The following is a 27,332-nucleotide window of genomic DNA, read 5'->3' as shown; positions in this document are numbered from 1 at the left end:
GCTCACAATAGATTATTCATATCAATATATGGACGCAAGCTGATGATGAGAAGTAAGAGAAACAACAAACGCGTGTTCTCATTTATTCATGGGTCAGTATTTGTATTAACAGCACAAGATATGTCATCATGTTTAAAGAGATGTTTTGTGTGTTGACTCAATTTTCAGCAATCAGAATCAGAATCAGAATTCTTTTAATTGCCAAGTATATTTGCACATACAGGAAATTGCCTTGGTGTGGTTGGTGCACTGAACATAAATAACAATCAGACATTAAACAACAATATATATATATAAATATATATATAAAACAAAACAATATATACAGTAACGTACCATTAGTCCTGGTTAAAGGTGAAATAAACTTCAGGGACGTCAAATATTACAGTTTACTAGAAAAGCTGTCAACTAGTGTTTATTTTATATTATCCTACAGTTTATAAACTAATATGAATCATCACTTTTTATCGTCTTTAGTATCTGTGTTGGTTTTCTTTGGTGGCTCCGCCTTCTTCCCACACACATGCAGATTTGAGGTTAGATTATTAGAGTGGTTGTTTGTCTCTGTTTGTTTGTCCTGTGATGCGCTGCTGACCTGTCGTCTTGCTCCATGTCAGCTGGGATTGGCTCCAGCTCCCGAAGCCCCGCCCCCCAGCCCCCGCGACCTGCACAAGGATAAACCAAATAATACCAAATAATATGAATATAATTAAAGAACTATTTGATCATTAAAGTGTATAAAAGGAGGAAGAGAAGAGTTTATTGAAGCTGGGTCGCGTTGGCCGGTCTGTTGTCGTGGTCGAGTCTTGTGCTGCTGATGGTTAAGAGGATCACAGACATTTGAGGTCCTGACCCTGGATCTCCCTGTTTCTATGTACTGGGAAAACTGTGGCTCAGTATATAATAATAATAATAATAAACTTTCCATAAATAAAAGACAAAATTCAACTCTATTTTATTTTGAAATTCTACCAGGCTTTATTTTGTAGCATCTGATTTAATTGCCCAGAAAATATATTTTAAAAACAGCATAAAGCTTTTTTATCTAGATTGATGTGATACCACATGAAAACTAGTTTTTGTCAAAGTTCGATGTCAGCCCAAACTTTTAAAGAATTAAGAAATTACATTCACTTACAGTTTCCAAATAAAAACCATTACGGACTTTGGGTGAAATAAAACAAATTAAATAAATAAAACAGGTGTCTGATAACTCATTGAGTATTTAATCTTCAACAAGTTAAAATATGTACAAATAATAATAACACAGACAACAGTGGGTTGTTGAGGCCACTGCTTTTTATTTTCAATATTTTGCTTTTGTCCAAATGTCACAGATCTGCAGTGAGGGACAATGGCAGCTGTCAACTAGGATCCAGTCAAAAGTCACATTGGATAAACTCTCCCGCCATGAAAACACGTAACAAGAACTGGTCTGTGTGTGAGTTTGTGTTTCCACCAGGTAAATCTCCAAATGACTTCCAAGCTTTCCCTCATTCCAGCCGAAGGGCACAGCGGGCAGCGAGTGGAGGCAACGCTCAGCAACGCTAACAATGCTGCCGGGCAATTTCACAAAAACTTAAAAGCCCGAATGTTTCCCACATGCTGACAAGTGTCTGTTAAAGAAAAATAAACAGCAAAAATTCAAAATGTCAAAGTGTCCATTTAAAGGGACGGCACGCTGTTATGTGCTTAGTTGTTTGGGTCCGGTTCCGCGGCGGCGGGAGGTAAATCTAAATCTAAAAAGCAGTTTGGCTTGTTAGAGTTTGAAGAAGTTAGATGAGGCGTTGGCAGAAATCCACCGAGCCAAACATGGGCTCATTACAGAAGAGCTGCCGCGGACAAACAGCTGGAAGCAGCTCTCTCCTCCTCCGTTCCTGCTTCTCTCCATCTCTCTCCATTCAGCCCGTCGTCCCTCCTCGGTCCTCCCATATGTCTGAAGTGTCACGGTCCACTGCCTCTCCTTCTCCTCTTCCTCTTCCTCTTCCTCATCCTCTCTCTACTTCATCCTCTCGCTTCTTCCACTGCCTCTCCTCTTCCTCCTCCTCTTCCTCATCCTCTCCTCTTCCTCATCCTCTCTCTTCCTCATCCTCTCTCTTCTTCCTCTGCCTCTCCTCTTCCTCTCCTTTCCTATCCTCTCCTCTTCCTCTTCCCTTGTCTCTCCTCTCCTCTCCTCTCCTCTCTTCTTCCTCTCCCAATTTTCTCTCCTATCCTCTTCATCCTCTCCTCTCCTCTCCTCTCCTCTCCTCTCCTCTCCTCTCCTCTCCTCTCCTCTCCTCTCCTCTCCTCTCCTCTCCTCTCCTCTCCTCTCCTCTCCTCTCCTCTCCTCTCCTCTCCTCTCCTCTCCTCTCCTCTCTTCTTCCTTTCCCATTTTCTTTCCTCTCCTCTTCATCCTCTCTTCCTCTCCCTGTTACTCTCCTCGTCCTCGTCCTGTCCTTTTCATCTTCCTTTTTTCTCATCTCCTCCTCTTCCTTTTTCTCTCCTCTTCATCCCCTCTCCTACTCCTCTTCCATTATCTCTCCGCTCCTCTTCGGCCCCCTTTTCCTTGTCCTCTCCTCCTCTTCCTTTTCCTCTTCTCCTCCTCTTCCATTCTCTCTCTGCTCCTCTCTACTCCTCTGTATTTTTACAGGCTATTTAACCACAAAGTTTAACCACAAACTTTACAAAATATATAACTTGTTATATAAATATATTAAATGTTATTTATTTTAAAAGTAAACATTTATGTTATCATACCGGTGTATATTGCTACAGATCCAGTGAGTCTCTGTTGAATCTTACTCCACTGATTCATTGAGTTAAATGTTCCTTCCACCAGAGATTTCTTCCAGCTTTCCAGCCAGAGGCAGCAGCCTTGATGTGATGGAGCAGGAACAGGACAAGGTCACCGACAGAGGTCGAGTCTGAAAGAGTGAAGAAAGTTAACAAAGCACGAGGCCGCCTCAGAAATATTAAACTTGGTTCATGGATTGATTTATCATATCAATCTCAAAACTGTTGTATACGTCCTTAAACTACTGTGCATGCAAATGAACATTGATATAATTTAATAAACCAAAGTTTGTAATACTTGCTGCATCATTTATGATTTAATGTGTAATTGTTTGTGAGAATTTAAAAAAATGTATTTCCTCCGCTATAAGGTTTGTTTTCACTGTTAACAGAAATACGCAAAAACTACTGAACCAGTTTTAGTGAAAGTTGAAGGAAGAAACAATTAAAAGGGAATTCAGGTGTTTTTTAACCGGGATCCTATGTTTTATAAATAATGTAAATTAATAAATGATGCGAGTGAGCGAGAGAGTGTTGCCCCGGCCTCGGAATTCACTCTCCAGGTTTACATTTAGTTTCCAAGGAAGCAGAAAGATGTGTAGTTGTGTGCAGCTGCTCAGGGAAAAGTCTCTGTCTCTGTCTCTCTCTCTCTCTCTCTCTCTCTCTCTCTCTCTCTGTCTCTCTCTCTCTCTCTCTCTCTCTCTCTCTCTCTCTCTCTCTCTCTCTCTCTCTCTCTCTCTCTCTCTCTCTCTCTCTCTCTCTCTCTCACACACTGACAGACTCCCTGAACTGCTGACCCCGGGGTCATAAAGGTCAGGGGTCAGAAACCATCTGAGCTTGTGTCTTTGGCCCTGAGATTCATGTGAGCTGTACTTGACTTTGACCTGTGTGTGTCTGTGTGTGACCTCAGTGTGTGTGTGTGTGTGTGTGTGTGTGTGTGTGTGTGTGTGTGTGTGACGTGTGGAGGATTATAGTAGGGTCAGCAGAATCAGATCATTAAACTGCTGCTTTATACTTCTGTTTGTGTTTTTAATAAAGAATAATAACTGATGGCATTTATTTATTTCTCACCGTTCCCATTAGCAGTTTTCCTAAGATGTGTAATCACTTTTAGAATTCACAATAAACAACAAAAGTAGTATATGTATGTGTACAAATAACAAGCTAATATCTAGGATATGATGTAGATACCCAAACTAATGTATTATTCTATTGTATATTGCTGTAGAAATATTTTATTGAATGATTAATAATTGATCCTCTTGAGAGAACCAATCAGGTGAGAATGAGAATTTGCCTCAAGCTCAAATATTTAAAATGTTTCACATATTTAAAATATCGATCACACTCTTTGCCACTTATGTAACTTTGCCCTCATGCAATCACATTAAAAACATCAGTTGTCCATTATCAGATATCATAAGATATAGATCTTCAGCCCAACACACAGTTGTGTTGCTAGGCAACATGCAGCTAAACAGGAACAAGTCATTGTAATTTGTAATCAGACTGCGTCTAATCGACGTGACCCATTTAAAAATTAAAATACTTTTTATAAATTAAGAAAAATATGAGAATTCAACATTATTGTGACGATGAATCATCAGTGAACCCAATTCCTGAAATTGAAGTTGTTGAACAAACTGAAACTGAAACATTTGCTTGTAACAAGTCAAGAGGCGCTGGTTGTTTTTATATTTAATTATAATTAATATAATGCATATAATTTAACACACAGACAAAGATAGCGCACAAAACACATCAACGATATGCACACACACACACTCACACACACACACACACTCACACACTCTATGGCTGTAGGCGAGCCTTCAGGCAGGATTTTACTATTGACCTTGACCAACGTCAACAGAGGAACAGTGAAAGCTTTGCATTTTCAGAGATGAGCTGTGTGTTTGTGTGTGTGTGTGTGTGTGTGTGTGTGTGTGTGTGTGTGTGTGCGTGTGTGTGTGTGTGTGTGTGTGTGTGTGTGTGTGTGTGTGTGTGTATGTGTGTATGTGTGTAATTATCCTTATGAGGGCCACAGATGAATATGGTTGTAGCAGAAAGCCCAGGAGATGACGGGATGGCGTACAACACACACACACTCACACACAGACACAAAGGAACACACACATGATGGGATCTGTCCATCCTCTTTTTTTTGTGTGTCTCCGCGGGGGAGAGAGGCTGGAGCAGGGCCGACTTCCACTGGCTCTCATGTGGGAGAAAATGTGTGTGTGTGTGTGTGTGTGTGTGTGTGTGATTGTGCCTGGATATATGCATCTGTTTGTCTACATGCATGTGTGTATCTGTGTGTTAGTGTGTTTGTGTGTGTGCCATTGTGTTGGTATGCCGTTATTGAATCTCATTTGCCACATTCCTCTCTTTGTTGCTGTTGAATCTAGAGGGTAATGGATTTATTACATTTGTCTGGGAGGATTGTGTGTGTGTGTGTGTGTGTGTGTGTGTGTGTGTGTGTGTGTGTGTGTGTGTGTGTGTGCTTGTGTGTGTGTGCATCCACATAAGGACATGCAAGTTGTGTTTCTGCTTTTGTCTGTGTATCATTTCTTCATCAGCAGTAGGTATACTTTTCGTTTGTGTTGGTTTTGTGTGTGTTTGTGTGACAGTGAGTGTGTGGGCGAGTATGTTTGCATGCGTCCCTGTGTTGTGCGTCTGTATGTGTGTGTGTGTGTGTGTGTGTGTGTGTCTCAGGTTCTGCGGTCCACTGAGATCACATGAAAGGAAAGCGGCCTGTGACTGATCCACTTCTGAACGAGGGAATTCGACCTCCCCTGTCTCTCCCCCCTTCTCTCCCTCTCCCTCACCCTCTTTGTGTCTCTACCTCTCTCTCTCTCTCTCTCCCCCTTTCTTTCCTTTTCACTGTCATCCCCTCTCAGTGTCTCTCTCTCCCTCGTCTCTCTGTCTCCCCCCTTTTCCTCTCTGAGCATGTGACCCACTTTTACCACCCACATCACTCTCTCCCTCCCTCCCTCCCTCCCTCCCTCCCTCCCTCTCTCCCTCCCCAGGTCCCATCTGAAGACAGTCTGCTGAGAGCAAACCGGGGGGACACGGAACGACAGAGCGAGAGAATCAAAGAGCAGCCGAGCTGTGTGCACACGGCTCGTACATACATCACCACCCTCTGTGATTTGTTGTCTAACGTGTCGGCAGTGAAGTAGTGTTTGTAAATGGAGTTCACGCCTCAGACGAGCGAGGCGTGGTCGAGGGGGCGTCGGCCTCTCGGACTCGGCCTTCGAGACGCCGTCAGTGTGTGAGCTTCGTTTTGTCGAAGGCTCTGTGTGTGTGTGTCTGTGTGTGTAGCTGGGACTTCAACGTGCGTGCTCCCTTTGTCGTTTGCCTGTTGTTTTGTGTTCTCGCCTTTGGTTTTGTCCCTCGCTGTGTGTGTGTGTGTGTTCACCTGATTGGTTCAAAAGATCTTGTTCTTTACCACTTAACCACGGGAATGTGTCCTCGGTGGTTGAGACATATCAAGAGCTTCTAGTTGTGTACATTGGCTCAGCACAAGTGCGACAGGTCCTGTACACAATATATATATCTTTATACATAATACTTCCTCACCAGCAAGGACCTGACCCAACAATATGTGATTAGAATGGGAAGTGATCAATTGGACGTTGAGGGAAGAGGTAGAGGTGAAGATGATTGGCTGATGGACTGGTGATCAGACCTGTGATGGACTGGTGATCACTCCAGCGTGACCATAAAAGGATACACAGAATAGGATAGAATAGAATAGAATAGAATAGAATAGAATAGAATAGAATAGAATAGAATAGAATAGAATAGAATAGAATAGAATAGAATAGATAATGGAACAGTAAACACTTTATTTTAAAAAGGCCTGTGTCTGTTGTGGATCAGTTTGTTCTCCAACAAAAAAGAAGTTGAACAAAAGTCGATGGTGCATCTCTCTGTTCTTTCCTTGATGACGACTTGCTGGTGCTCGGTCATTGGTCAACGCCAGAAATTTAAATGAATCGATGGATCTTTGAACTGGATGAACTGGATGAACTGGATGAACTGGATGAACTGGATGAACTGGATGAACTGGATGAACTGGTGCCCTGTGACCGCTGCTCCGGCTCCGGCCACGAGCCAATCAAATATAAGCTTCTCAGAACTCATCCTGAAGTATCTGAAGTGCTTCTGTTTGATGAGATGCAAGCTGCAGTAAAAACATCTGGTATTGACCATGCCGTTTTTCATGGCTGTGGCTGAGTAGAGTGGTCGTCTAACCAGAAGGTCGGGGGTTCGATCCCAGTCGTCCCTATCCTGTAAGATACTAAACCCCTAAATTGCCTCTTCTCATAGAGGAAGTGCTGCACATAGATGCACTTAATGAATGTGTGTGAATGGCAAAAACTGCACTTTAGAGAGTTTAACCATTTTCCATAAAGGCCAAACTGAAATACCAGATTTTAAAGAAAATGTTAAATCTCTTTTGGCTCCATTTGTTTTGGGGATAAAAGACTGAAATGGGAAAAGGAGGCACAGATGGGATTTGATCTCTGGTTGGATCAGAGCCGAGAAGGTTTTAGAGGATTCACAGATTCAACTCTGTCTCACTGTCACTGCAGATTTAGAGATGTTTTCTGAATGAGGAGCAGCAGATATGATGTGAATGTAACGGCTCCACAAAGTTGATGTTTGTGTCGTCTGAAAACAAACAGCTTTGATCCTCAGCCCCGATCAGAGAGTGTTGACATGTGGATCTTTGTTTTGTGTGTATTTGTAGTTAATATAGGTTAAACCTGGTCTCTTCCATATTTCACTTCCTGGCCTTGCCGCCTTGTTACCTGACAAACAGCAGAGAGAGTTAATGGTTTCTACTTTCTGTCTCCCCTCTCCATTAGTCCATTAGTATTCAGGAAGTGTTGCCTGCTGCCTGCTGCCCGCCACTCATTCCCCAGATAGCGAATCAGCCGGCGTTGATTAATTTCAGCCTATTAGCACCCCTCGTTCCCCTCCCCCGGCTCCGCCCAGGTTAAATCCCCATGCACACCCGCGTGCACGCTCGCAGGGGGGGGGGGGGGGGGGGGGGGGGCGGCTGCTGGGTGAGCGATGGCAGAGAGGTTGCCAGGGAGCCAGTTGTTGTCAGAACGATATTAATGAGTGCGCTGCTCTGGTCCTGAGTGTGTGTCTGTGTCTCTGTGTGTGTGTGTGTGTGTGTGTGATTTTAAGTGTACATTTGTAATTTTGGTGTTTGTATGCCAAGCGAAGGCAGCTTGGGTGTGTGTGCACTGTAGAATGAGATGTGTGTTTGTGTGTGGGTGTGTGTGTGTTCAAACATGATGGCCTATGTCCGTTCCTACATACATACTTGTAGAGGCTGTTTTTGTGTGTCTGTAGCTGTATGTGATATCCAGCAATGCCATGGCCTGAGGGACAACGGCTTATGTGAGTGTGACTGTGTGTGTTTGTGTGAGTGTGTGTGTGACTGTGTGTGTGTGTGTGTGTGTGTGTTTGCGCTCTGTGGAGGCCTGTCCTAGTTTCCTTCCCCTCACCAGGGAGCCGGAGGATCCAAGGACTGACGCACATCACCTGACAGCCGCCCCACTGCTCCACGGCCCTGCAACGTGTGTGTGTTTGTGTGTGTGTGTGTGTGTGTGTGTGTGTGTGTGTGTGTGTGTGTGTGTGTACGTGACAGAGATGGAGTGTCTGAATTTGTGTATGTGTCAGAGGATGTGTGCGCGTAATAGAGAGAGATGCGAGAATGTGTTAGGAAATCCATCAGTGGAGGCATCATGGTGTGTGTGTGTGTGTGTGTGTGTGTGTGCAGACGCAGAGAGAGTTGGGAGAAAGTGAGTTGTGGTGCACTGATCCTTTAAGTTGTGTGGGGGTGTGTTAGTGTGTGTCTTTGTGTTCTGCACCTTGGGGTATAGTAGAGAAAATGGTGTCACATGAAGCTTAGAGACAACAGTTAACCTCAATATGGACGGAGGCCGATTGGACTGAAGCACCTGAGCTGTAAACACAGGAAGTCACTTTACTGGACTGTTGTGTTTTTACTGTAAACATGTTGTGATGCAACAGGAATGAAATTAATACAACTAATGAATGTTGCCTTGAGGCCGTCGTAGAATTTGAAAATGCTCGTATAGAGATGTGCTCGAGAAAATCCAGAAGAGTACAACCTGTAGCTTCTCCTCAGGGCAGGGGATGCTTGTGATTTATGTATTTTTATGTTGTGACGTAATGAGGAGTAAATTGAAACCAAGTTCATGTGTGTATTAGGGATGGGGGAAAAAATCGTTTCAGTTAAAAATCGCAATTCTTGTGAATGACGATTTTAAATCGCCATGCTGCCTCCCAAATCGATTTTTAAAAAAAACTAATATTTATTGGTTTATACCGGGGGGGGATATATGGGGGGAGCAACATCACCCCAGAGCATGTTGACCAGCTCTTGTTTTTGCACAAGAATCTAAACATACCCAAGCACTAGCTTTGCATCGCCTACATGGGTTAACAACAATAGCCTACTTTTTGTTTATTTCAAAGTTTAAATTTTAAGTAAACTTTTATTCATTCTATTTAATTTACCTTTTATTTATTGTTTAAAAGTAGCCTTAGTGGCATACATTTCTGAATCTGTCAGTTTGTGTGCAGTTGACAGGGGCTATACAATAATAGGGAACATTTTTATTTATTTTCTCCATTGGCTGCCCGGCAGTCATTAAGTTAATGTTAATATTTGAAATAAAACTGGTGAAGTTCTAAGTGAATTTGACTGTGTTGTATTTGAAGGTATGATTCAACATTTTTCCATGGTCCAGTATTTAAAAAAAAAAATAACCAAAAGAAATCCCAAGAAATCGTAATATCGAATCGCAATACTTACAGAACCGCAATACATATCGTATCGCCACCTAAGTATCGTGATAGTATCGTATCGGGAGCTCCCTGCCCATTCCCGTCCCCAGTGTGTTTGATATAATCTGGGAAATAAGGGAAACCAACAATCAAGTAAGTAGACGCACAAAAACCGAGGCCTTGATCTGATGCAGCAACTTTCACAAGAGTTCCTTTAAACTTTACACAAAAAAAATAACTGGTTTGTGTAGCAGCATCACACTGATCTTAAACAAAAACTATCTATATCATATTTTGTCTCGTCCAACTTCTTTCATGAGCAGAATCGATACGTCTTTTCCTTCAAGCTGAACTTCAGTCTCCTCCTGAATCCACCTCCATCTTCCCAACTTTCATTCTGTCTATTTTTAGAAGGTGAAGGGTCACACCCGATGATTCGTGAAATATCCATAATCCCATATTTAAAATCTCCCGTTTGCCACCGGGGTCCATACCTTAGGAGAGGCTGATAGCATATTCATAGTGGCACCGAGTCTATAGGCGCACACGCTCGCAGGCCTGTGTGCTTTATTAAAAAAAAAAGCTGCCATGAATATCTTATAGGCTGCTAATGCTATGTGATACATGAGGATCTGAACACATGAATGTTTTAGAAGCACATTAGACTGGCAGAGACGGAGGGATTAGGAGAAGGGGAGGATGGAGGTGAGGGAATAAGAGAGGGAGAACAAAAGAAAGTGACGGAAACGTTACGACAGTCGTTCATATTTGTTTGTGAGAAACTGAAAGACAAGAGAGGGACATTTAAAAGAAGTGAAGGCTTGTGAAGACGTCAGGAAAGTAATAGATCTATAGATCAGGAGTGTGTGTGTGTGTGTGTGTGTGTGTGTGTGTGTGTGTGTGTGTGTGTGTGTCTGTGTGTCTGTGTCTGTGTGTGTGTATATTCAATAATTCAGTATCTTTAATCTCCGGCGCTGTGCAGCTGAAACGTGGAGTTGACCCTCGAAGCTCCGTCTCTTAATATCGCTGATGTGTGAATTTATAGTGAGAGAAGTTAGAGTCACTTCATCCTGCTGACCTGTGAGTTCAGGCTCGTCCCTGCAGGGGCCTGTACCACCTGAAACTGTGTGTGTGTCTGTGTGTGTGTATGTGTGTGTGGGTCTGTGTGTGTGTCTGTGTGTGTGTGTCCAGGGTGTTAATATGTGATCAGTCAGATGAAGACAAGTGTACTCCAGGCTGCAGGGTCACGACCTCTCATATGTGAAACACCAATGCTGATGCAGCACCATGACACACACACACACACACACACACACACACACACACACACACACACACACATACACACACACACACACGTTGGGTCTAAAAGGGCCATTGACCCCTGATAAGTGACTTGTTCTCCCAGTGGGTGCAGGGACCTCACCCAGTTCATTAATGCAACACGTCAGAGTCCAACACCCTCAACTTCTCATCGTTTCCAATTTCCTCCTCTTCGTCTCTTCCTCCTCTTCCTCCTCTTCCTCCTCTTCCTCCTCTTCCTCCTCTTCCTCCTCTTCTTCTTCTTCATCCTCTCCTGAATGTCCTGTTTCCTGTTCTTGTCCTGTCCAGGCAAGCGGCTCCAGGAGGTGCTGTGTGTGCTTCTGTGCCTCCTCCTCTTCCTCCTCTTCCTCCTCCTCCTCTTCTTCTTCTTCTTCTTCGTCCTCTCCGTCTCTTCATCCTCTCCTGAATTTCCTGTTCTTGTCCTAACCAGGCAAGCGGCTCCAGGAGGTGCTGTGTGTGCTTCTGTGCCTCCTCCTCTTCCTCCTCTTCCTCCTCTTCCTCCTCCTCCTCTTCTTCTTCTTCTTCTTCGTCCTCTCCGTCTCTTCATCCTCTCCTGAATTTCCTGTTCTTGTCCTAACCAGGCAAGCGGCTCCAGGAGGTGCTGTTTGGGGTTCTGTGCCTCCTCCTCTTCCTCCTCTTCCTCCTCTTCCTCCTCTTCTCCTTCTTCTTCTTCGTCCTCTCCTAAACTTCCTGTTTCCTGTTCTTATCCTGTCCAGGCAAGCGACTCCAGGAGGTGCTGTGTGTGGTTCTGTGCCTCCTCCTCTTCCTCATCAACCTCTCCTTCCTCCTCTTCCACTTCTCCAGCGTCCACATCCACCGGATCGCCCCGGGCGTCGGTTAGATGAGTCGGACTGTGATGGTAGAAACGTTAGCATGCTAACATGCTAAATATGAAGATATAACTTTAAAACTATGCATCACATTTAATTAAGTAAACGTATCCTTTTAAATGAGTACTGAAAAAATATTGTTTCTATACACCTGAGGTTTTCTAACACTTTTTTGTCAAATCTAGTTTTGCTTACACATCTCATAGCAGCATGTGTTACCACTCTTTTGTTTCCCTGTGTGTGTTTGTGTGCCAGTCCTCGGGATGGTGACGGCAGACTTTGCGTCGGGGGTGGTCCACTGGGGGGCCGACACCTGGGGATCCGTGGACATCCCTGTTATTGGCAAGGTGAGCAAACAGAAGCACTGCAATAAACAGCCTGTTGTCATTTCTCATAACTACAAAGTTAATCCTCATTTTTCCTCACTTTCCTCCCTGAAATCCTCGTTGGGCCAAAAATCTAATTTGCTTATTGATACGAGCACCAGTCAAAGTTTTGTGGCGAATGTAAAAAATCGATTGCGCTGGTTTCAGATGTTATTTCACTGTTCAGCTATTTGAGTTCCATCGGTCACTTTGAATAACAGAACGTTTATATGGCTGCTTGTGTGTTCTGTACGAAATAAATCTTACCGCTTGAGATTAAACCTTTTCAGCATATTTGTATTTTTTTGTGGCTTTTCTTTAAACCTTCAATCTTTTAAACCATTTACAAAGTAGTTTGGTCGCCACCATGCAAACACAACAAGTGAGACTTTACTCAAAGTTCTTAGAAGAATCATTAAATCAGAATCAGAATCAGATGGTATTTATTGCCAAGCAGGTTTACACCTACCTAGAATTTGCTCTGGTTATTGGACATAGAAACATACAATGCATACAATGGACATAGAAACATAAAAGCACAATAAATACAACACATATAAGAAAAACTATAAAAAACTATATATAAGATAAAAAGATATAAACGATAAAAGATATAAAAAGTAAATAAAAGATATAAAAAGTAAAGTAAATGTAATTTGTGTAGCTGATTGCATCGACAGAAAATGTATAGACATAAGAGAAAAATCATAATTTTCCCAAAAAATATCTGATGTAAAAATATAAAAGTATAAAAGAAGAAGGATAACTATAGTTTCCAAAGCAATTTTGCTGATAAAACCTTTTACTATTGCTCCTTAAAACTGCAGCACTAGAATTTAGTGTTTAAAGTGTTTAAAGAATATGTTGAGTTAAACAAAAACAGGAGGGAAAAAAAAGACTAAATCATAAGATGTGAACATTAAGTTTATTCTGGTTGATTAATAAACTGGTGAATTAAGGAAAATGTCTTTCTGTATAAAAACACATTTAACTTTGAATGTGGCTGTAAATAGTTGGAAAATAGTAGATGTTTTATAAGTTCTTTCACTTTCTTTAACAATCTGTGTTTTAATGTTTATACCATCTGGTTTATATTCTTGCTACGTTTGAATTTAACTTTAACCCAAATAAAGAAGCCGTTAACTTTTGGAGTTGATTTGATTAACAGGGCGGGAAATAAAAAAAGAAGTCTACCTTAAATAAACATTTCAATGACCAAGTGAAATAATGGACAAGCGAGATGATACTGTCCATGTGTCCTCCTGTCCCTGTGTCCTACTGTCCCTGTGTCCCTGTGTCCTTGTGTCCATGTGTCCCTGTGTCCCTGTGTCCCTGTGTCCCCTCTCTCCTGAAGCTGCATCATCATTTCAGCGTGGTGGTTGCACCTTATTCCCTGACGCCTCTGAAGACGCTGTAGTGACCTGGAAACTAAATGTCAGTGTCTCAGAGAGGAACCTCCCTGTGGACCATAGTGTCCACGGCCCTCCCACAAGGACCATACACTCCCACACACACACACACACACACACACACACACACTGTGAGTGGTCTCACCTTGAACCTGTCAGTGGAAGTGTATGCACATCCATGTGTGTGTGGGCGTGTTGAGATGGATGCACGTGCACTTCACTGTTTGCATTAGAACACATCACCTGCATTAATGAACACACACATTCCTCCTCAGCCAATTAGGGAAAAGGTTGTGCTCGTTCCAGCCAATTAAAATCTGTGTGATCAGGTGCAGCATGCAGATTGGTTCATGTGAACTTTGTTTTGATTAATGGGATGAGGATTGTGTGTGTGTGTGTGTGTGTGTGTGTGTGTGTGTGTGTGTGTGTGTGTGTGTTTATGAAATATTCATTGATAATTAGTTGAAATGTTGAAGCTGTTGTTTTGACCCCAATTAAACCAAAAAAGAAACCTTTGTAGGATCCATGTTTGATTAATAATATTATTATACAGGTTAGAAGTCAATTCATTATTATTTATTTATTTTACAAATGCTCTTTATTGAAATTTAAATACAACAGAACCAAATGTTTAATTATTTAAACTCACGTGTAATATAATCATGATGAATAATGATTACTAGAATGTTAATATCAAACTCTTATGACATGTAAATGAGGCTTCATATATTACAATATAACTACATTCTGTATTATAAATAACTATAAATAACACTAATACAACTAAATATTTAAAATTTGATTTAAGATGATAAACATGATTGTTTGTGTAAAATGTGAACAAAAGAAGATGCCTGTTTTTTCATTGTTTATTCTGTAATATCAAAGTTTTCCTATCACCACATGTCAGCACAGACATGATACCAATATTATTAACCGATCAGTCGAACTCTTAACTGTATTTTAAATACACAACAACACACACACACATGATCATATATTTCTTAAAGTGGAAATATAAAAGAAAAAGAAGTTGGTCTGATCTAAATAAAATATTTGTCATAAAACACCCTTTTTAAATGTGATTCCTTTAACATTTTATGAAAATAATACAGTGCATGGGAATGTAAAAGTGGAATAAAAGTCTTCAGTTCACCACAATATCCACATCTGTACCTAAATGGGATGGTTTCTTCAGGTGAGGGGAACATGTGTTTTGTAGTTTTTACTTCCTCCTACGTACAAATACACAAACTAACCAAACCTCCCTGGCTGAGGTAACAAAACACATTATAAATCTTCCTGTATGTTTAAACACAAACTGTCTTGATGAACCACAAAACTTCACTTGTTGTGATTTCTTTCCTCCACTGTAACAAAGCACTAATCACAGGAGGCTGCTGGTTTTGTGGGTTTTGTGGTTTTGTCATCACACAGTCGAGGTAACTCCCATCAGCACGACTCACTCTGACGCTAATTGGCTCCGGAGCCACATCATCGACAGCCTGCTCCTCGTGATGGATTCTAACAGTCGAGCTCGAGGTACGTTCTCTCCGGCTGGCGTCCTGGTGACATCATGTGACCCCTAACACAGCCTGTGAGTGTGTGTTGCTACTTCCTGTTATTTAGACGACAACTCCTTTTCTGTACATGCTCGGCTCCGTCAGCTGCCTGGAAACAAAGATTCCTGGCATCCCCGTGTTACCTCTCTGTGCTGGCTGAAGGCTTCTCGGTGGTTTGATGTTTATTTATGATGTGGAATTTGAGTGGGTTTCCAGGTTGTTACCGGGACCAAAAGCACAGCGGCAGCCACAGATTTGCATGGTGTGTCGGACGCCGTAGGAGACTTCTAATAAAGACTTTAACTGGAAGAGAAGAATGGACCTTCGTGGGAGAACAGAGGGACGACAATGGGCTAGTGGAAAATAAAGTGTGTGTGTCTGAGTGTGTGTGTGTGTGCATGGAGACAAAAAAAACGAGGCGTGCACGTCCGTTGTTTTTGTTTCTGTGTGGGTTTTGAGAATAAAGCAGGCCTGTGCTCCCAGTTAAGGTTTGGTTTGAATATCAAAGACGTGCACGGTGGAGAACACCTGAGGCTAATAGTGGCTGCTGATATGAAGCCAGATGAAACATTTGTGCTTTTTGTGTCACTTGTTTGTTCTGTGTTTATCGCTTCTCGCGCATGTTTGTGTACTTTGCTCTCCGCTCTCCCAGTTGCCTTTATGTGTAAAGACCTCTTTAAAGACACCGTGGTTCTATAGACGACGTGTCATGTGGATGCATTGATGCATGTTCTCTGCACATATGGGCCCTCGGTAACTTCATCATAATGGGAAACCTAGCAGTCGTGAGAGGGATCATACAGAATATTTCCAGGAGTGAAGTAGAAGCAGCTGCTCCTGGAAACGGTATTTCTTGTCTGTCCCAGTCTGCAGGATCTGAGGGACAGTTTCTAGTTGTTTCACTTCTATCTGCATTTTGATTTTCTGTATAACAAAACAATATTGAGAGCATCTGAGATCGGATTCTTCTCCTTCTTTTATTTGATAATACCATAAAACAGGAAGAGGGTAGATCAAGTCGTGTGGGGTCTAGTGGGGGTCTGGTAAATATTTTTTATTTATATAGCTGTTTTCTTGTCTTGACCCATTCATACAGTCTAGCCCAGACACAAATATATATAAATATAGGGTTTAGTGTCTTACCCAGGGAATAGAGGGGCCAGGGATTGAACCACCAACCTGTCTGGTGAGTGAACAACCCGCTCTACCTCCTACCCCACAGCCAGACACCTTATTTACATGTCACATGATGCCGTTACCACAGCTACTGATAAACACACATTTGAAGAAGCCCATTAATTCAATATTTAGTGGAACACTACAATGAAATGCCAGGATGTGAGAATCATTGTTAAGATCTTTGCATAAAGCTTCTGACACATGGACCGATTAATATTCAGAAAATCAGCTTCATTCTAACAACAGTTTAATGGATATTTAACTTTTGCTCTCCAGCTAATCATTAAAGACAAATATAATTATGGCACATTAACATTATTTCTCATTAGTCCTCCTCTGATGTGACAAACCCCCATAAACACACAAAGATGATTCTGTTCCCATCATCTCAGAATATGATCTTGTAGCAAACAGCTAATGTTCCTCATCAGAAACAAATGTTAATTATGATTTAAACCCTTAAACGTAATTTTCTCTTCAGCCGAACAGAAACTGCAGCTTTAGAAAGAGCTTTGTCCCAGTTGTGTTTTTATTCCTCTGCTTCGGGCTGTGCTGTTTTTTTCTTCTTCCTCTTTTTGTCGTCATCACGTCGTTGAACTTTAATTGACTCAACGAGGATTTCACATTCCTCTAATGACACCACTTTGAGGACAGAGTCACGCTCATTAGTTCCCAATGACGCTGGATTCACATTGAAATTTGTGCTGATAAATTAGGGGTAAATGTTTGAAGATCCTTTTTCTCCCTTATTCTGTTTTCCACTCGTCTTTTAAAGGCATCGGCTCTTCTCTCCTCGTGTCACTTTCCCTCTTTCTTGGACTTACCCGACGTGTCTCCTTGGAGGCGGCTCTCTAACGAGGCTGATTGCATTGTTGATGGAGAGTTAATTGAACGACTTAGACCCGTTTCTTCTGAAAGGCCAGAAGGGGAATTAAGAGCTCCAAGAAAAGTCCGGATGGAAAGATTCGGCCAAAAAGAGGAAAACGAAGAGAGAAACTAACAGAAAGTGAGAGGAAAATACAGTAAAAAATAACAAAAAAAAGGTCTGGAGGACATAAAGAAAAAAAAGAAGGGGGTGGAAGGGCGTGTCTGTCCAGCCAGTGGGACAGCGCTGGTTGCCGCGGCGATGGGCGTTGTGAGCTGGTGATTAGCGAGTGTCGTGCGAGGCGGGCCGTTAAACGTTGTGGGATTAGAGGACACGCGGCGACCGGTGGCCGGGGGCGCCGCCGCCGCCGCCCTGCTCGCCACGACCTCCACGGCTTAGCCAGCCTTTCATCTGGCTGAGGGCTGAGGGGGGCGGAGGGAGAGGGGAGGGGGGGGGGAGGCAGATTAGAACGGAGAAGGGCACATCATTGTGAAGTTGTCAACAGATAGTTTGTGTGTTTGCTGTGGCACCTACCAGCCGGGTTTGCAGATAGGCGTTTGTAATTGGTTCGAACAGCCAACACGACAATAATGAGTTTTCATGCTGATGTGGCCACACACACACACACACACACACACACACACACACACACACACACACACACACACACACACACACACACACACACACACACACACACACACACAAACACAAACACACACACACACACACACACACACACACACACACACACACACATGTACACTGTAGCCACAAAGATGCAAGACAAATTCCTTTTTCTTGCTTTTTCAACTGAGATAAATAAATTACCTTTGTCCTACTCGTGTGTGTCTGTGTGTGTGTGTGTGTGTGTGTGTGTGTGTGTGTGTGTTTCTTTTTGTCTTCTTTTGTTCTGGAGATATTCAGATTCAGTCTTTTCATTTGAGACCCCCACGCTCTCACAGACAGGTGTCTGCCTCTGCACAGTGCAAGTGGGGTTTGCAGCTGTGTGTCTGTGTGTCTGTGTGTGTGTGTCTGTGTGTGAGTGTGTGTGTGTGTGTGCGTTTGATACTCACATTTTTGAGTTTGTGTGAGCGTCTGTGGGTCATTTATGTGTATGAGCGTGTTTGTGTGAGTCGACTGCTGTTCTGTGGTTTATTAAGATGCTGGATATGAGCTTTGGGGTAGCACAGGATACTGAGCACCCCTGAGTCTGTGTGTGTGTCTCTCTGTGTATGTGTGTGTGTGTGTGTGTGTGTGGTGAGCTGCATTACGGTTTTGTAAACAATATTTTTTGCTGTCTGTTTTGTGTTTTGATTTGTGAAGTGAATTCAAATTAAGTTACTTTTTGCTGCTCATTAGATTTCAAAATAAAACTCTTATTATTCCATGGCTCATCAAGTATCACACACAGTACAGAATTTAATGTGATTTTTATTAAACAAATGAACTAAAGTGCAGACTTTTCTATTTAATTGTCATTTGTTGGAAGCAGTTTTTTTAATCCTCTCAAAAATAAGCCTCATGATTGGTTAACAAGTTTCCCCTGTTTTCAATTTAAAGCAAATTAGCTTAATGTCTCTTTCTTTTCACTTTCTTTTCACTCTCTCTCTCTCTCTCTCTCTCTCTCTCTCTCTCTCTCTCTCTCTCTCTCTCTCTCTCTCTCTCTCTCTCTCTCTCTCTCCTCCCTTCAGGCCTTCATTCGACCGTTCCGGGAGCACCACATCGATCCCACCGCCATCACTCGCCACGACTTCATCGAGACCAACGGGGGCAACTGCATGATCCCCATCCTGCCACTGACCCACATGGCCGTCAAGTTCCTCACACACACACCAGGCAGTGCGCACACACACACACACACACACACACACACACACACGATTAGAAGGAAAACAAACGCACAGATACAACATGCAAACATCTCAGAGGCAGGAGAGGAACCTGCGGCTGTGACTTTGAACCTGAAGTTACTAACGCTCTGGTGTTGCTGTTTCCTGCGTGAACGAATTCTCTCATTCACATTATTATCACCTGTGAGTGAGACACTCGGGGGATGTGACACCTGCAGAACTTTAAGCTCTTTCTCTCTCTTACCCGTTTCCCGATCGCAGGAGAGGGAACTGTTCCCTCACTTGCTCCTCAACCATCCTCACTGCCGGTTTGCTCAAAGTCACTCTGCTGGAAGCTGGATGTGGATGTGAGGACTTTAGTAGGTCAAACAAAGGCTCTAACTATCCTGATGTTTCCAGTGTCTGAGGTGGAAGTGAAGTGATCACAGGAAACCATGGGGCCGTTTGTCTGGTAATCATGTGCTGACCTTCCGAGCTCGGGGCAGGAGGGGCGGGTCCGGAGGAGGAAGAGCAGCAGGAGCAACCTGTTATTGAGAAGGTGACATCTCCACCTTCCATGTCCGCACTCCAGCAGGGGTCAAAAGGTCACTGCTGGGCGGAGGGAGGAGGCGTTGAGATTGTTAGGTTAACGTCTAGGAGCAGATGCGGTGATGTGAGGTTAAGCTGCTCGCAAACCTTCTCTCAGTGAGCATCTCTGAAGTGATTTTAACTTTAGTTAGCTTTTAATCAAAGAGAAAATAATCAGCCAACAACAGGGATAAACATTTAAATACAGCAGCAGCCCATGTTTTAGCTTTTCAGACTCTATTCCAACGTTTTATAACATGCAATTTCTTACCCTTTTCGTTTTTGTGGTCAAAAGAACAGAATATATATCGAATTAGACCTGATGTTTCTTTTCTTATTAAAAAAAGAATAAAAGATGCCGATCGACTGGTAATTCATTATTATTTTTACAAACTAATATCTCTAACTTTCAGTTACTTAATATCTGTATCTAAAATCGAAAATCTATGTACATGTACAGTTTTTCTTGTAATGTCTCTTTTAAGAGCAACACATCCCCAAGAGTTTGGAGTTGATCGAAGAGGTTGAGAAAATAGAAAGACAGATAAAGATTCCTCCATTTGTAGTAAGATTAAATTTACAATCATATAAACCAAAAGAAACAAGAAAACCAGAATTCATCACGTAATCACCGTCAGAAGAAATCCCAAATGTAAGAAGAGAGCGTTGTGATACAAATGGAAAGAATCTCACAAACCTGTGAGAGTCAGGAAACAAGGGGATGAAGAGTGGACACGCAAAGGTCAGGTGCTTCTCCACAGGAGGGATCAGTGAACGAGGGAGGGAACGATTACACGGGGGGAGGGGGGGGTGGGGGGGCAGTGGCAAGGTCCACTTGTAGGTGACATCCACACCTGTCATCATGTCCTGCACCGCGGGGAGTCAGGGGGTCACGAGACGGAGACGGGCCGAGCTGCGGTGACATCTACACCTGTCATGTCTGCACCTCAAGAGGTCACTGCTAAGAGCTGGAGACAGAAGGTGAGAGAGTGCAGAGAGAGAGAGAGAGAGAGAGAGAGAGAGAGAGAGAGAGAGAGAGAGAGAGAGAGAGAGAGAGAGAGAGAGAGAGAGAGAGAGGAGGGGGGGGGTTCGTGTAGCCGCCCGATGACATCTCAACCTGTCATGTCAAGCTTCTCGCCGTGTCAAGCGGCCATCAGACAAAGAGAGGGAGGAAAGCTGAGAGCACGGAGGTGACATCTCCAACTGTCATGTCCGCACTTGAACCGGGGTCAGGAGGTCGCTGTTCCCACCACAGAGAGAGGGAACGAGGGATGGAGGTGGAGAGAGAGTAGACGGCTGTAAGACACAAAGACTCAAAGACTCAAATGGGTAACAAGCAGTGAGGAGTGATGAAGACGAGCTGCAGACTTCAAACTCACATCTCGATCTCCGTGCGGATGAAGCGATATCAACAAAAGCCACAAGTTGCAGGTTTTCTGTGCTTGTGTGTTTGTTCTGCTACACACACCTGCTCGAGTGTGTGAGTCCAAACCTGTGTGACACCTGTCGACTCACATCAGCTCTGACACAGTCTCCAGATCCCAGAGACAACTTCAACAACCGTTCTCACAGGTTCAGGCCGAGCACGAGTCCACATCAGGGAAAATACATTTCATCAAACATCAGTGCAGAGGAATGTTCTCTTTATCTTTAAGGTTAACCTCATTCAACGGCCTGTAGGAGGCACCAGAGAGGACATATACGTCTCTAATAGTCGTCCCTCGGCACCGAACATGTAACTGACTTTACGTTTGATTAACACGTCGAAGATTAAAGTGAGTCGCTGCAAAGATGTTCAGCATAGAAACGTCTTTTTCTTCCTAAATGTCTTCTTAACGTCCTCGTGGGGAGATTTAAACACTGATCTGTCCCTGAACGCCTCTTCAGTAACGATGTGCTCTTCTGTTTGAGAATGAGAACGAGATCACAGAAGTTGTTTTTAATATTTAAAGGTGAGTGGTGATGACTCATCGTTATGATTTAAGAACTTTCTTGTGTCTCATCCCAGACGGAGGATCTCAAAGTTCCAGATTTCTGATTGTGATGGTCTCGTTTTTCTGGTTTTAAGTTCTAATCGCTGTTTATTGCATATCTTTCTTTATCACTTCCTCCTCTCTCCCCCTGCTGCCTCTCTTCCTCCCTCTCCCCCTTTTGTCTCCCCCCTGTTCCTCATCCTCCCCCTCGGCCTCCACATCCCACCATGGCTCCTGCCAGCGTCCTCTCTGTGGGAGTGCTTTGCCTGAGCGCCGGCCCCCTTTAATATACTCAACACTTTCAGAACTCATTCCACTGAGGTTGTTCTCTCTCTCTCTTTCTTCCTCCTGCTTCCTCTCACCTTGCGACTGCTTCCTGTTCGCCCTGGCTGTGTCCGTCACGCTGACCAATCAGATTCACAAATGGAGTCACTCGTACTTCGGCCCCCCCCCGCCCTGGGTCACGCTGCTCCAGGCCTGGCATCTGGTGTTGCCACGGAAACACCACCGCATCCACCACGTCTCGCCACACGAAACCTATTACTGCATCACGACAGGTGAGAGCTGATCCTGCCTCAGTACTGTAGCCGCTGTACTGCTTCTATTCCTTTAGTGCGTATTCAAATCCAATGATTACGTTCTACCAGAAGTATTAATCACCAAGAAAAAGTATAGTTCAGTTTATAAGGATATAAGCTAAAACCTGAATCTTCTTACAGTGAAAAGTGAGTTTACTTCATTTGACAAACCTGGATTTTTGAATCGTGAAAGTTTCAAATCTGCACAATTAGAGGTCACTTCACAGTCAGAGGACGAATGGCTTTAAAACTGAACATTATACATGAACCCATTTTCCATATTGTTATGATATTATGAGAACATCATTGGGGATCGAGTGGGGGGGGGGGGGGGGTGATGACAAAACAGACAATATCACAGTGTGAAGAAGAGGTGACACACACACGTAGAAAACACCATTTAAGAAGTCAGGAGAGTTTGTCGTGATAAGAGTGAACAACGGTTGTTTGGGTGATGTAAACATGATCACGTGATCTCCGCAGCGGAGTTAATACGTCACTTCCTGTTTCTATAACTCGGAGGATTTGATAATTCCGGACTTTACCAGGAGGTCATGTCTGAAAACGGCTTGAGTATAATGTTACTTATCGTGTTTATGTCGTGGGCGGCCATTTTAGATCGCCGTTATTAAGGCTGATGACTCCGGGATGATTTCACTTCTCATGAGTAGATTTGAGTAAAATGGCGGCCGCGTGTCTGTCTATCTGTCGGGGCGTCTTATAAATATCTAAAAGAAGCTGCTCTGTTTGCGTGCGTGTTTGTCTTCAGAGACTCGAGGCCCCTGTAACACACAATCCACATTCAGTATTCTGTGTGCATCTGGGTGAGAGGGAGGGAGGGAGGGAGGGAGGGAGAGGAGAGAGGGAGGGAGAGGAGAGAGGGAGGATACACAGGAGACTCAGCGTGTACGTCACCCTGCGCCCCTGCGGACGACAGATGTGTGGGTGAGCGAGTTGAGGGGGTTGGCACCGGGGAAAGTGTGTGTTTGTACATGCACACACACACACACACACACACACACACACACACACACACACACACACTCGTACTCGTGCATCTGCATACTCGAGCATCTGTGTGTGTACCAGTCTTTTTGACCTCCTCTCCAGTGTCTAACCTGTGTGTGTGTGTGTGTGTGTGTGTGTATGTGTGTGTGTGTGTGTGTGTGTGTGTGTGTGTGTGTGTGGGTTGGTGGCGGTCGGGGGGGCCACAGGGGACGTGGCGGCCCCCTGCTCCCCCGGCCTGGCTGCCTGGGCCGGGCCTGGATTCCACTGGGGCTCGCCGAGCTGCCTTTGTGTTCGCCACCGGCTGACAATCCCCATGTATATTTAATGCTAACCTGCTGTCTGTTCTAACAAATAGGACTTCACAGGCAGAGGGGGGGGTGGAGGACAAGGGAGGGAGGGAGGGAAGGGAGAGAGTGGGAGGGGAGGAAGCAGGGATTTGGAGGAATACAACAAAAAAAGATGGAGAATGTGGCAAAAGAAGAAGAAGTGGAGCGAGAGGAGGAGGAAGGAGAGATGGAAGGGAAGAGAGAAACCAAACCTCTGCTTCCTTTATGTCTTCCAGCGGAGAGAGGGTCACTGAAGGGACACACACACAACCACACACACACACACACACACACACACATCCCTGCAGCTATAGCATGCACCCTATGCAAACACATCATGGGTGGTGGTGTTTGAGCATCAGACAAGGGTTGGCTAAGTACACACTACCCATGTGGATGTCTCTATTTGCTCCGTGTGTGTGTGTGTGTGTGTGTGTGTGTGTGTGTGTGTGTGTGTGTGAAACTGGTGTAGCTGATTTCTTGTTCATGTCTGCGTTGTGTGTTTGACTGAAATTGCTTTATTCTACATATAAATGATGATTATATATGAATAAGTGTGTGTGTGTGTGTTTGGTAATAATAGTAAAAGGTCTTTTCATCTCAAATGTCGGGGGAATCCTCGACTGCTTCTAAAGCTGTAGCATCAGAACATGTGTGTGTGTGTGTGTGTGTGTTTGTGTGTGTGTGTGTGTGTCTGTGTGTGTGTGCTCGTGTGTGTGTGTGTGTGTGTCTGTGCGGTCACGTGTACTCACAGAAGACTGTGCAGTCATGCATGCATTCATGTGTACATGTAAATGTATATGTTCATGTGTACTCTGGCCTGCAGCCATACATACATTAATGTATTTACCTCACACACAAAGTGAGGTCATCGCCATCAAAGATCTGTGAAGTCACACATCCTCCCGTGACCCCCCCCCCCTTCCCGGTCACAGGCTGGTGTAACTCTCCACCGGACCAGCTGGGCTTCTGGAGACGGATGGAGCAGGTGATTGAGAACGTGACGGGACGGAGGCCGCGGTCAGACGACCTGGTGTGGGCCAAGAAGAGCGACTGACCAACACACAAACACACAAACACACAGGATGTAGATGCAAAAACACACAGATGGAAACGGATGGGGAGAATAACACACACAAACACACACACACACACACACTTTACTCCCGTCTCTGTGCTTCTTCTTTGCAAAACATCTATTTCAAAGAAGCTCCCAGTGATTGTTCTGGAGTCTGTAGTTTAACGAGCTTTGAAAGCAGGAGGTGAGAACGCTGCTGGAACAGCCAATTAGCTCGAAGGCCTGTTCGACCAATGAGGTGCGGCGGTGTGTGGGTGTCGGAAGGTTTCTGGAGGTTGGGCTCTCCAGGAGTGACACCGCACACACCTGTGCACAATCACACACACACACACACAGACACACACAAGTTTGTAAGTTAAATGTTCAGTCACGTCTCCGTTTTCTTCTTTTCTGTTATTTTTGTGTTAAAGTTGTTTTGTCCTTTGTAGAAACTTCATCGTCCTCTTCAAACTCTCGCTGCTGCAGTTACACACATGAAGGTGACAATCTGATGATTGTGTGCTTCAGACAAACAAGGCTTATATATGAGTTTAAACAAGTTTGAGTTTTGGTCAGCTGTCGTCAGATGTCTTCATCCAAACTGTACAACTCTTCTCAGGTTTCATCGACAGAAGCTTTGTAGCCGTTCACTCTTCTGTTACTTGAGAAACACAGAAATCTGATTGTGCAAACGTAAAATCTTCTCAATGAAGGTTTGGAGAAATAAGCTGAATTGTATCTAGAAGCTGTGTTTCACTTTAATCCAGATCAGGGTCTCTTCCATCCATTTAAACACAAAGTGCCAGAGACAGAAGTCGACCCTTCTTGGTGTCAGTGATTTCATGGAACCACCCAAACCTGCAGAGAGAAAATGTTTCTCAGATGAATTTCTGTTTCCTGGAGGATATAAAAATGTAAACATGTCTTTATTTAAACCCAAAAATGTGTTGTTAGCATTAGCTTGTCCCAACAGACAGAATCTTGCTTCCTGTTCAAATCACTGAGAATTACAACGGGACCTGTGCAGAAAGTCCTTTTAGTTTATTCTTGTGTTTTTAGGAAAGTCTGAAAATCTATTTATTACTATATATTTGTCATTGTAAGATAATATTTTTGCATCGTTTTAAAAACCAGTGATTCAAATCATGTTTGAGATTTCAGAGAAGAGAAGAAACCTCCAGACTTAAATCAGAGTCATTAAAGAAATGTGTTTTGACAGTTTTACATCACCTGGAAGGAAAAGGAGGAAAATACCACGTTAATTTTTATTTAACTGAAAAGCAAAATTCATTATTTTTCACCAAGTTGCTTATAGAATGAACTGTGTTTACATCTCATACTGTGAAACCTCTGGACTGACTCTGTACTCGAGTCTTCAGCTGCTCGACTTGTAGTTTCATCTCTCGGATGGAAATCCCTTCAGTCACAGAAGGTCAATAAGAAACAGCACTTCCTTGTTTTACTGAGTAAACGTCTGTAAACGTGTCCGAGAGGCACCGACTCACACATGATCGCACGCCTACTGATATAATCATGCATGCACAAACACAAACACACACAATAAATCTCTTGAATGCAGTCATACACAAACAAACAGACACACACACACGCTGTGATCTCTTGTTTTCTCTGGCTTCCTCATTTTTCTATTTTTTATTTACAGATCAAACCTTGTATATTCTCATGTTCCATTTTGCAGCTCAACGCTCGCTGCTCTTCTGCCTTAATGTTTTCAATCTGCTCTTTGATTTAAATAAAGGTTTATGAACTCGCTCACTTGCTGTGGTTAAATGTTCCCAGGAAAAAAAACATGGTATCACTAAACTCTTCACTACAACACAACCTCCAATACCAGAGAAAACTGAGAAATCCAAATCCCTTTTGTTTCTCTGAGGACTTAAGCAGCAGTTTTAATGTTACCTGATTTTAATGTCGAGTCCCATTTGTGTCTTCAGCAGCTGAAGGTTAAGACGCCTGTTTCTGTTTCTTCACAGACAAAATGAGAACACACAAACGGGGGCAGGTGTTTACAGGATGAGACCTTTTCATTAATCTTGAAGCGTGATTTATTTTTGTCTGGGTTAAAGCTGTAACCCTGTAAACTTTTTATTTGAGAGAAATGTGAAACACCTCAGCTGAACCACCACCGCCCCCTAGTGTCAGGTTTAGTTATCTGCTCTCTGCTGCTCAGGTCAGGGATTCACCTGGTTCTGCTCTGTGTGTCTGAGACAATGACCTCCAGCATCGGTTCAGTGAGCTTCACCATCCAGAGCTCCCCCCCCCCCCCCCCCCAGGAAGCAGAGCCCCCTGTCGGGGCACAGCTGCTGCAGCGGCCCCCCTTGACTCCTGCAGAGAGCGGTAAGCAGGGCCGGTGCCAGGGGGGGGGGGGGGGAGGTAATTAGAAAGGAGAGGAGACAAGGACGAGCAGAGACCATAGATTAAAACACTGCAGAGACAGGTGCTGCAGGAACCTGAAGCAGGAGCTGGTTGTGCATCTATTTATCAGACAGTTCCTGGTTCTACGTTCAACTGGAGGAATGAGGCTTCATTTGGTGGAACCACAGATATTTCTGCTGCCTGCTAGTGGACTTAGTGATAATAAACCAGGATTCACTCACTGCTTCAAACTGAAACACCTCTGTGTCTAGTCATGCTGAATTAAATTAAATTAAAACATGTGGATCTGTCCTTTTATCCCGATCCACTCGGAAATGTAATGGTTTCTTCCTTGTGTTTCGCTCACCCGTTCATAAAATGTCAACTAGAGGTGAAGTCAGAAGGTCAGAAGGTCAGATGATCACCTCAGTCATTAAGATAAAAAACCTCCT

General features: G+C 43.6%; 1 protein-coding gene across 1 annotated transcript in view; it reads left to right on the top strand.

Annotated features, from left to right (window-relative positions):
• Positions 1–24,504, top strand: part of si:ch211-212o1.2 (uncharacterized protein LOC492735 homolog) — a 29,556-nt gene extending 5,052 nt beyond the window's left edge. The window contains exons 3-7 of the mRNA XM_061076463.1: positions 11,649–11,768; positions 12,018–12,109; positions 18,837–18,998; positions 21,897–22,092; positions 24,383–24,504. Of these exons, the coding sequence (XP_060932446.1) occupies positions 11,649–11,768; positions 12,018–12,109; positions 18,837–18,998; positions 21,897–22,092; positions 24,383–24,504 (692 nt within the window). The remainder of the gene's footprint in view (positions 1–11,648; positions 11,769–12,017; positions 12,110–18,836; positions 18,999–21,896; positions 22,093–24,382) is intronic.
• The last annotated feature ends 2,828 nt before the right edge of the window (positions 24,505–27,332 follow it).

Source organism: Limanda limanda, chromosome 8 (genome assembly GCF_963576545.1).
Source record: "Limanda limanda chromosome 8, fLimLim1.1, whole genome shotgun sequence".
NCBI lineage: Eukaryota > Metazoa > Chordata > Actinopteri > Pleuronectiformes > Pleuronectidae > Limanda > Limanda limanda.
Note: the sequence above shows the minus strand (reverse complement) of the source record. Positions and strands in the feature narration are given on the sequence as shown.